An 11,069-nucleotide genomic window follows, 5' to 3' on the forward strand; every position below is an offset into this window, starting at 1 on the left:
GCATTAGAGTTGCATTTTTGATCACCAGTTATTGGACACTGGTCACATGCTGCAAAGTGTCCTCTCATATATCATTACAACATTGCCTACTCTCTGAGATTCACTTTTGAAATTAAACATCTTGCACAAGTTGCTGATACTGCAGCCACTGCTCTGCATGCAGCAAGCTGGTGTTAAAACATGGCTGGGCTGGCACATTTATCTGTGGCTCCAGGAATCCCAGTTGGATCAAGATGCCATTATGCAAACTATTCATCATTCATTTTGTTGTCGTGTGTGAACATTAAAGCTGTGGATTAAATTAAAGGGGGACAACAGGCGCATCTAAGGCTTCCAACATGAGTGCACATCACAGGCTCTAATGTTGTTAGCCGTGGATGACAGATGAACGATGGATTGCTCAGCAAATTACTTAATTTAACCAAAGGAGCACAGCGTATGTCAAGCTAACACCTGTAATTACACCTGCTTGATGCATGGCAGCCATTTTGCACCCTGACATTCAAGGCACAGAGTAGCAATTTATTTAAACTAGGGAGTGTTTTGGCCTGAATCTGTTCAACTGCACGATAGTTTAATTTGCAGTCAACCTAACAGGATGTTGTTGTAAAATACTGTTCAAATCCAACAACAGGACAGGCATCAGCAGGGATGCTCACAGCTGCACTATAATGAGAGTCATTTTATCAGCTGCCAATCAAGACTCCTCAAAAACAAATACATCTGCACAGGCAGTGTTGTGCATGAATTTATAATAACATACCATTACAGTTCTGACGGAAGTTGTCAAAGGCTGACTACCAACTATCACTGTCTATCACACGGTCTTGACATGCAAAATGGTACTTCATTTCAATAATCTGTCAAATAGAAAATGTGTGTCCACAAGTCTGACATGCACCCTGTGTGATTTAATGTTGTGCTACCCATTAACTTCTGTTTTTATTATTATTCATTTTAACTCAGTGGAACCGGACTGTGAGAAAGATGAGAGATTAACAGCAACAAGTGACTGCAGTGAGCATTCTTTCCATCTGTACTGTCGCAAAGTCAGTGAATACCAGCATTTTACAATTCTGGTCAACAATGGAGAAGATGTTAAAATATCAAACATGAAGGTTTTTATTTCAAATAGTTTCATTGTCTTAAATGGTCATGTTGGACCATCAGTGTCCTTTTCATCATATTCTCGTGGGCATAACATATTTTTCTCTATATTTTGTCTATGATTAAGAAAAGGGGGGAAGTAAATGAACAAGATTATGCATTTAAAGCACGTTCACTAACATATCTAAACTCTGTTTAAAGCAACAGCACGTGTACAGTCACATTACTTACTTTATACATAGCTTTTACCGTCAGAAATGAAGAATACTCTGTTCTTCAGAGTGTCTGGTGCATAGGTCTTACAAGCCTGAGTGAGACTTACTTCACAAAATCAAACTTCTGTAAAATTCAACACACTTACTCACAAAATACTTATTTTCAATTACAAATAGTACTAGAAATTAATTATAAAAGTCTGACGAAATGTTTGTCACAAATATTTGAAAAACTTGCCAACTACTTTTAGATAAGGTTAATATTCTATTTAGAGGCATCTGAAAGGCATCTTTAAAATTTAGAAATACTCATTTACTTAATATACACAATAGACAAGAGAGACGTCTGTGGTTCAGAGGTGCAACTAACGACTACTTTCATTATCAATTAAACTGATTGATGTCTCAATCACTTCTGGTCTATAAAAAACTTTTTTTTTTGTTTTTTGTTTTGTTTTGTTTTTTAATGTCTATTGCAATGCAAAGTGATGGCTTTTGTTCAACCAACTGTCCCAAACACAAACATTAATAAATCGAGCAAGTATTCACATTTGAGAAGATGGGACCATTGAATTTTTTGGTATTTTTGCTTAGAAAATGACTTAAACAATTAATCAATTATCAAAATTGTCACCAATCAATTTTGTTGCCATTTCAGCTCTGTTATGTAATAAGTTGATAAAATATTAGAAAAGCATATCCAAAATGTTCTTCTTGAACGTGTCACTTACAACCTCGATGCAAGAACAAACCTTTGCCTGTAACACCAACTTAATTAACTACAATATATATACAAGAATACAAGAAAAAGTTAGCTTGACAAAATAATGTTGTTTTTTCATCTTTTTTCTTTTCATGTCTCAGGCACGTTCCCTCACTCAGTCCAGCATCCCTTTGGGATTGTCTCTCTCCTTCACTTACTTTTATGTTTCTTTGACGCCTTTCTTCCCACCACTATCTTTTCAATGTCATCTAAACCCTCTGTCTTCTCTACTTTCTGATTTCTAAGGTGGGGGTCATCTTGAAACTCAACAGTTCTCTGTCTGTGGATCTCTTTCTCCACACCCTCCTGTCTGAGCCTGTGGAGCTTCTCCTGGTTCCTCATCTCATTGGCCTCATGCTGCCTCTCCAGGGAGGGACTATGGCTGTCCCTGTCTGTCCTGCCAGCTCCAGCATGGCGATGCTGTCCAGCAGAGGCAGAGACATGAGTGAAGAGCTGAGGGTTGATGGTGAGCTGAGCGTAAGATGCAGCAGATAAACCGATAGCAGAGAGCGGCTGGATCACTGGGCTTGTTTTGATGGGGGACAGCAAGTTGTGGGCTTGGCTGTTTGAAGGGTTATGACGTTGAGGTCGTTGGTGTTTCAAGGATTTTATTTCATAGGAGCTTTTATCAGAATTCTGCTTCCGCCGGTCCTCCAAAATCTCATCCAATGCTAAGGAAAAACAGGATATTAGTTCATACAACCCATTGGGATATCACTGTATGTACTGCTCATCGCCCTCAGCAGTTTTCTCACCATAAACATTGTTGTGAATTTTGTTCTCTTCATCCTGGCTGCGCTTCAGATCCAGAGCTTGCTTCACTGAGTCTAAAAGCCCACACATCTTACACAGGGAATTAAGTATGACTGCATCTGACAAAACACAGACATCACAAGTCAGCTTCATTCCATTAATTCCGTTAATGTCCATTAATTTCCTTCTCAAACCAGATTAGCTGGTGAATTATCAAAAATCATTAAAAAAAGACTTACATTTTTTTTAACTAGAGCTCACCTGTCTCCTGCAGGTTGGCCTTCTCACTGCGAACCTCCACTCCTTTAAGAGTGGCTAATAATTCAGACTGGAGAGTGGACAGTACCTCCCCCATCAGCCCTGAGTCTGCCACGCCTTTCCACAGGCTCAATACTCCATCTAGAAAATTAGGTGGAACATTATTATGATATGTGGGGAACTCTGTGTATGGTCTTACCTTTGCATAAATCAGATGCATTACATAAGAAGCAGGACTGTGTTGACCTTTTTTATTGATTTATCTAAGGCTCTCAATACTGTTGCTGATCAAACTCTTTTGAAACGCCTGCATTCTATTGGATTTGATGAAAAATCATGTGATTGGTCTGCAAATTATTAGCGTTAACAAAGTTGTGCCACAGGGTTCTTTTCTAGAGCCACTTTGATTCACATTTTAAAGAAACTGAACTGAAATTAACTAGACAAAAATGTTAGAAAATCGTACAATTCATCCGTACAGGGACGACACTATTCTATATACAATGACACCCTCTGTAGCCCAGGCGGTTCAAAATTTACATTTTGATTTCTATACTTCATAGCAAACTTTAAATGACAATTAAACCCAGATAAAACAAAATGCATGTTGTTCTCTAGACAGTTTACTAACCGTCTATATATAACAGTCTATATTATCTACCTGAGCATCTTCATGTCCTCTTAACTATAAATCACGCTTGTACTGCACTTAGTCCCATGACCATTCAGTCCTTAAGGATTACCATGTCAATGCCGAGACTGGGGAACTGGAAACTCTAAAATTACTGTGCACCACACAAATGGAGCAACCTGCACAAACTCTTAAAATTCGACAAGCTGATTCATTTGAAGCAATTTAAATCTCTTTTGATAGACTTAGAGCAGTGTGAAGGTCGGTGTTTTACTGAAATTGATGTTATCTGTCACGTTGCCCCTAGTCCGTTTGTTGTGAAACAAGTGTATCTTTCGTGTACCTCTACTGCTTCATGTGTATTGTAATTTTTAGAGGTATTTTGTATGTATCGTTATCAAAGCATCATTGCAAAAGAGAGCTTGCTCTCAATGGCCTTCCCTGTTTAAATAAATAAATGTTAAATGAGTATGTAGGCAGGGAAATGTCTGGAGGTGGAATCTGACGAGGGCTCAAGTATTGAAAGAGAGAAATGGATAGAGGAGGGAAACACAGGAAGAAGTGCCAGGGTTGAAGAAACAATGAAAAAAGATAAAAATGAGATCGGGAAAATGTGAGTGGTTCAGCACTTGTAGAGAGGATGTTAAATGGGTGATAGAGTTAGAGAGGCAAGAGTAGGAAAATGGGTTAGAAAAGAGGCACTCTAAGAGGTGAGAAAGGAGGCAGGGCAGATTGGAGGGAGGCTGAAAAATTACTTAGGATCTGTACAAAACTGAGCAAAACAGAGGTTGAGTATATTAGACTGATAAAATGTCAGAAGTGCTTGATATCTTAACTTGCAAGAAATGCACCCACTTTCACATTTCCTTAAATGTCTGTCAAGATAAATGCAATAAGCACACGGAAAATATTCCAAATCCCATTTACAGCTATCTGAAGCTAAATTCATCTATCTCTCCATGTCGTGAATATACGCTAATGGAAAGAAACACATGTCTGGAGATGGCTATGGACGGAGTCCATTTACTGAGAGCTGTCAATTTGTTTTAAACTCTGTGACAAGCAATATCGCTTGTGCAGTGAGGCACTGCAATTTTCCATTCACACAAAAGATCACTTGAGACTATGTTACTGTGGTCCAGCTGGAATAATGCCTAATCAGGTCCCCCTGAAAAGCCCTTTAATCAAAGCTTAGGTCCCTGCAAGAAAAAAGCCACACTTAGAAATGTCAGATGCCGTCCATGGTAATATAAGGGGACATGACTCTGCCCGCCAGAGGTCTGCAACTTTTTAAGGCTCATCTGCAGCTACATCCCACAACTGCAGATTCAGAGGTTCATTGGCTCAGTGCATCAGAGGTGTCAAGCAGCAGTGGCTGTAAGAGGCGTAACAAAAGGGACTGACTGTTTTCCTTTTGTTCTTTCATTTATCACTCATACAATGTTGGTTGAAATTTGAATGTTGCAATTCTTCTCCTCATCCGTTTACATTTCTATCCATCAGTGATGCAGTGTTTATGAATGCATGACTTGTGTAGGACTGAAGGGCAGTGGGTTGAATCTGTGCCTCTTCCCATAAGAAAAAGCTAACTTTCCAGATTTACCTCCAGGACATGGCTCTCAGTCAGCTTACAGAGTGCTTAATGCCAGAAGTAAATGCTGGCAGAGTTTACCGTGGAGGTTATCACATATCACTTGATAGACATTTGGTGGATTACTGGATTACAAAGCTTTTAAACCAAACATATACCCATGTAGCGTCTCCTATAAAAGCCACAATGGAACACAAGCTTCCTGCTGTGTTGGATCATGAATAGAATAGTGATAGGAAGTCAATGAAGCCTCTCTCAAGCTTTCATAGTCAGTATATTTGTTCTATCACCCAGCCCATCACTGAGTCTTTTTCTCCATGGCCACTTTTCCTCATCCTTTTCAGGCTAATTAACAAGCACCTGTAAATACTTTCTTATATTTACCAGGTGTGTCGGCCCTCTTTCTTTTTGCAGTATGTCCATTGGCCGTTGTGGGATGTGCGGGCCAGGCTGGAGCAGGGCTCCACTCTGTGCTGAACTTCTCCTCAAATGCCTCCTCTACCTCTGCTACATCACGTACAACCTCTCCTGAAATGATCACAAAAGGACATATACTGTAAATAGACTGCATAAACATCTCATATTACCACTGAATGTGAGCAGGCAGAGGAGAGGCTGCCACGTAAACTGTTTTTCCTAGATCCTAAATATTTCTTTCTGTGCGGTGGTTGCTCAGTAAGGAAAGTGATGCATTACTAAAGGTATATGACTGCTCTTGATATTAATGCTGCTACTTCCATACTGTCCTTGAGCTACAGCAGCATGTGTCTGAAATTACTATTCTTGTTTCATTATTGCAGATACAGCAAATTATATCCAGGTGGCTTCAAAAGTTTTTGTCTGCATCATCTCAGTGTTATAATGCAAAAACAGCAGCTGAATCGTATGTGGGAGAAAAAGCATCAAACTGTAAATGCCAACTGAAATCTACCTGTCAGGGGAGGCACCTGTCCCCCGAGAGGGTCGAGAGCCAGACATGAAGGGCTCGGCTGCACTAAGGTCCCTGGAGAAAGCCGCGTGCTGTTGATCAGCACGTCAAATTTAGTGCTGCGGCAGGTGTTGCTGCACACGGTGTCGTGCTGGTAGAAATCTATCTGGCCGGAGTCCATCATTTTCCTGTGTGGGGTGAAGCAGGTTAAAAGAACATTGCAGAATAGCCAAGAAAATATTTTTGTTCCACAGCTGCAGAGTGGTGTTAAAGGATTGAATTTGTTGAGCAATCCCAATAACTTCCCAGAGGTTTGCATGACACAAAGCCCACTGGTCTGACCTCTGGAGGAATAAAGATGAAATGCGCAGATATTGCCTATTGAGTTGATATATTGACTCACTGTAACATCAAGAACAAGTGCAAACACGATAAAGGGGTGAGAAGTATCACTCAGCAGCTTGCTTGCATGTTATTTGATCCTGGTATCATAATAATGCTGGTTACAGACCACCTCTGGAATGTGCTGGCAAACCCCAAGACAGACAGAGTTGTCGCAAGTGCAAATTATATGAATGAGAGACACTGTTGAGTGTATTAGATTGAGGTGTTTTAAGTCTGACACTGGGCGACACGGTGGAGCAGCAGGTACTGTGCGTGCCTCACAGTAAGGTCGCCAGTTTGATCCCCGGGTCGGGCAGGGACTTTCTGCGTGAAGTTTGCATGTTCTTCCCGTGCATGCGTGGGTTCTCTCCGGGCACTCCGGCTTCCTCCCACAGACCAAAAAACATGCTCATTAGGTTAATTGGTGACCCTAAATTGTCCTTGGGTATGAGTCTGAGTGTGAATGGTTGTTTGTCTATATATGTTGCCAGACAATCGACTGGCGACCGGTTCAGGGTGTACCCCGCCTCTCTCCCGTTGACAGCTGGGATAGGCTCCAGCCCCCCTGCAACCCCAAAAAGGGACAGTCGGGTATAGAAAATGGATGGATGGATGGAAGTCTGACACTACAATCCCAACGCAACACAGTAATGTGAAGGACTTCTGATTTAGAGTTAGCATGCATGCGTGTCCCCTGCAGCGATGAGCACACGGACAGACAGACAAATTGTGTTTTTTCTATATTTTCAAAGTCTACCTGAGCATTACTCCTCCCAGCCTGATGGCCCTTTTCCAGTCCTTCAGAGTGGCTTTCCCTGCCAGGTGCACAAACTGCTTAGGACTGATGAGCTGGTCATTGAACTGCAAGAGAAGAGACAGCACAATGTTCATGAAAACTATTCTAAGTATATGATGTAAACATAACTGTGTCTGGTTGAGTGAGGAAGGTTTAACTAAGTCATTCTACATTAATCATAAATAAATAATTAGCAACTTACTTTAACACATCTAACGTTGATTCCAGGGCACACAAACTTCTTAAAAAGCAGAACCGCTCTGCTGTCTCCACAGGTGATGGGGTAGCCATACTCAATCTCCTCTCCATCTGCTTTACTGTCTTCTAAAGATAACAAGTCAGATTGATGACCACTTGCAGCAACAGTGTGGAATTGTACTATACACAACAATAAGTTAATAAATATAAACACAAGCCTGACTCCAAAAAAGTTGGAAGGCTGTGTAAAATATGAATAAAACAGAATGTGATCACTCGCTAATCTTTTTTTGACATAAACAGTACAAAGACAATATATTCAATGTTTGACCTTATTAATTTCATTGATTTTTGTAATTATCAGCTTATTAAGAATTTGATGCAGCAACATATTTCAAACAAGTTGGGACAGGAGCAACTAGAGACTGGGAAAGTTGTGGAATGCTCCAAAAATACCTGTTTGGAACGTTCCACAGGTAAAGAGGTTCATTGGAAACAGGTTATAGAATCATGATTGGGTATGAAAGGGGCATCCTGGAAAGGCTGAGTCGTTAACAAGCAAGGTTGGAAGGAGGTTCGCCACTTTATGAACACATGATTGTGTAAAGGGTGTTAACACATGAGCTCAGGAACACTTTGTAAAACTCTTGTCAGTAAACACAGTTCATTTGAAAATGATTGCATTCTGTTTTTATTTCTATTTTACACTCAACTCAACAGCACAACAAACTCAGAAAGTCAATCTTCACACATCAGGAGGTTTGTGTATATTCTTCATATTTGTTAAATGACAGTGTAGCTATAAGCACACTGTGATGGATTCATTAATGTACACGATACATTCATAGTGTTAAATAAGTTATTGATGGTATATGTTTTTGTGTCTGAATGGTTTAATGTCAGCAGTAAAGGGAAATGTCTCTGTGCCACGTACCATGGTGTGTCTCTATGGCCAAGACTGTAGTGCCAGTGTCAGCAATGTCATCATTCACCCTGCAGAGGGCGACAGATTCTCAAATTTAAATGGTTTCAAAAAATGGTTTGGAATTTAACAGCAAAATATTTGAATAGCTTCTGCATGTCTAACCTTTTTAAAATCTAAGTGCTTTTCTTTTTTTCCACACAGCTTACTGTTGCATTCTTAGACATATGTCTGCATTAAACTGACCATGAACTGCATGAATGAATTATATCATAAAATTCACCTAATATGGAAAAAAAATATCATGCTAAAATCTGTCTACACATTTATATAAATCAGTCTATATATTTACAGTACAAATGCCTCTCTGTGTTGTCACACAGCAAATGCTAAACATATTGGCACTTTAATGATAAGCCATGTTACCCATGCAGGATGGGCTGCAGGTGCAGGATGACTTGAGTCTTATGGTTGTTGCCACTGGACTCCCCTTCCTCTTCTTTCACCGTCATGAGATCCCCTGAAGACACAATGACCTCAGCACCCGCCATCACCCCTCCCCACAGAGCTGCACGCAGAGAGGGCCGAGCACGCATGTTAACATCCAGATCACACACACGCATGCAGTGATGCTATTTAATGCAAACACAAGTCAATGAAAGCCTCCCCCCCACAGACTTTACTGGCATGCAACTGTCACAGAAATGAATGCGTGCTGGGTTTAAAATGGCATAATCCTCACATAGTCAGGCCTTGCTTTCTATATTGCCAGTGAGAACGCTCATGGATATCCTGATGGGACAAAAGCTTACAGTTTCCAAAGTGAACTGAATGTGTGAAATGTCCTGTCATAAATTATCTTTTAAGGTATTTAAACCCTCAATTCAAATCATTTAAGTACTCTGTTATAAGCTGAATTTAGGTCACCACTTTTACCACAAATATGTTGCCAATTAAAAACCTGTTGGACAAATGCAATCTGCAGGAGTGTCATTACCAAGTCATAATGAGCAAATCTTCAAATTCCAGTTGATATCTGTCTCCAGAGACAGTTATCTATTATGTAGTGTGTACTGTACAATTTCTGAAAAATGATTAAGTATAAGGTAATTGCATGCCTACTATTACTGTCAGTATAAGTGCTGAAAAATATATAGCAACATGTTTTAGAGATGTTACATCTTAATTTTAAACTGTGTCATGAACGAGTGAGGGATAAATGTAAATCCCCTCCTCGGTAAACAGTTACTGAAAAAATAAATGCTCACTCACACTTAATTCTAGTATGATTCAGCCCATAATATTCTCTCCTACACCAGCAGCAGTAGTAACAATATCACAAGCACAGAGAGAAACGGAGGAGAAATTCATGAGCAAACTGTCTGTTAGGATTATTCCTCGGTAGAGAAACAGAACAGGCAACCTTCCCAGGCAGTGAAGAGCAGCCTACGATAAATTGAGCAACATATTCCACACAGTATCAAGTACTGGTGGACCACCAACTCCTGAACGGACGGTTCCGTGCCTTTCTCACCCTCCTTCACCCACTCAAGCTGACGTCTGTTGGTGCGGCAGCACGCACACCCCGGCCGACAACGGTGCGACGGCGCGCGCTGCGGTTCCACAGAGGGTGCACAAAAGACCACCGGGTCCACACTAAAACTCTGAAAACACACTACCTGCTACTTTAGAGAACATAGTTTTACCTACCGTGCTACAGCAGGGGATAATTCATCCTCCGCTTGCCGGAGAGACACAAGAGCATGCGCCGTGCTGCTTCGTTACACTTCCTGCAGTGAAGGCAGCATTTGCCTGAGAAGCATCTGTCCCGCTGTCACGAGAAGCGGTTAGTTCGCACGCGATGTGTAAATCGGTCAAACTGCTCTCATGTGCGAGTGCACGGCTTTGTGTGAGCGCCACTGAGCCACGGCACTGCATATGGTGACTGATTTTAACCTTCAGAAATGCGTTTTCCGCCTCAAAGGAAGCCGTGAAAATGCTTTTAATGGACGGTTTCATCGTGGTAGGTTTTAAAGTTAGCAACACTACATTGTTTCTGTAGCCACTTGTATGGCCTGATTTTGCGGGTTTGTTATGCAATAAATGCTCTGACCAGTTGCCTGCTGTGTTTTTGTTGTTGCCTGTATTTCACCAGAAGGTGGCAGGGTTTGCTCTTAGTTTGAGGAAAGAAATGCAGGTGTGACGAAAAGTCACACAGTCAGATGTTACAAAATGTTGACGCCGTAAATTTATTTTTGAACGCATCATTTGAATGTATAACAGATCCTCCATAGAGTAACAGCACTCTGAGATGCAGGTTCAATGTCGCCATCTGACTAAATGATAATAAATCATTAGTATCACTGCCAACGGCTGGTCTCAGATCAGCACACACCTACAAATCAGCCCACCCCTTATATGGGAATGGAATGCCTGGGATTGTTTGACTGACACTCGCCGATAACCAATGAGAAGTGGCGTTTGCGTCTCGTGGCCAATGGTAAATATTCAGTACTTTGTACT

At 40.9% G+C, this 11,069-nt stretch overlaps 1 protein-coding gene across 2 annotated transcripts; it reads right to left on the bottom strand.

The window, feature by feature from the left end:
- Positions 1–1,108: 1,108 nt before the first annotated feature.
- On the bottom strand, positions 1,109–10,673 carry LOC139333851 (glucocorticoid modulatory element-binding protein 1-like). 2 transcript variants are annotated; one of them, XM_070966527.1, is made up of 10 exons: positions 10,257–10,673; positions 8,973–9,114; positions 8,559–8,617; positions 7,629–7,750; positions 7,388–7,491; positions 6,250–6,434; positions 5,703–5,846; positions 3,100–3,237; positions 2,841–2,957; positions 1,109–2,756 (listed from the first exon to the last, which is right to left on the bottom strand). In XM_070966527.1, exons 2-10 carry the CDS (start codon positions 9,095–9,097, stop codon positions 2,236–2,238), a joined length of 1,515 nt encoding a protein of 504 aa, XP_070822628.1. In that variant the 5' UTR covers positions 9,098–9,114; positions 10,257–10,673; the 3' UTR covers positions 1,109–2,235. The 2 variants fall into 2 exon arrangements, with proteins under 2 accessions (XP_070822628.1, XP_070822627.1); XM_070966526.1 differs by lacking the exon at positions 10,257–10,673 and having other exon boundaries at positions 8,973–9,193.
- Positions 10,674–11,069: the final 396 nt, after the last annotated feature.

The sequence above is a fragment of the Chaetodon trifascialis genome, chromosome 7 (assembly GCF_039877785.1).
Source record: "Chaetodon trifascialis isolate fChaTrf1 chromosome 7, fChaTrf1.hap1, whole genome shotgun sequence".
Lineage (NCBI taxonomy): Eukaryota > Metazoa > Chordata > Actinopteri > Chaetodontiformes > Chaetodontidae > Chaetodon > Chaetodon trifascialis.

Coding starts and splice junctions, on each gene's coding strand:
- LOC139333851 (XM_070966526.1), bottom strand. CDS start 9,169: ATGCGTGTGTGTGATCTGGATGTTAACATGCGTGCTCGGCCCTCTCTG. Junction 3,238..5,702: donor AAAGAGGGCCGACACACCTG/GTAAATATAAGA, acceptor CTAATTTTCTAG/ATGGAGTATTGAGCCTGTGG. Junction 2,757..2,840: donor AATTCACAACAATGTTTATG/GTGAGAAAACTG, acceptor GTTTTTCCTTAG/CATTGGATGAGATTTTGGAG.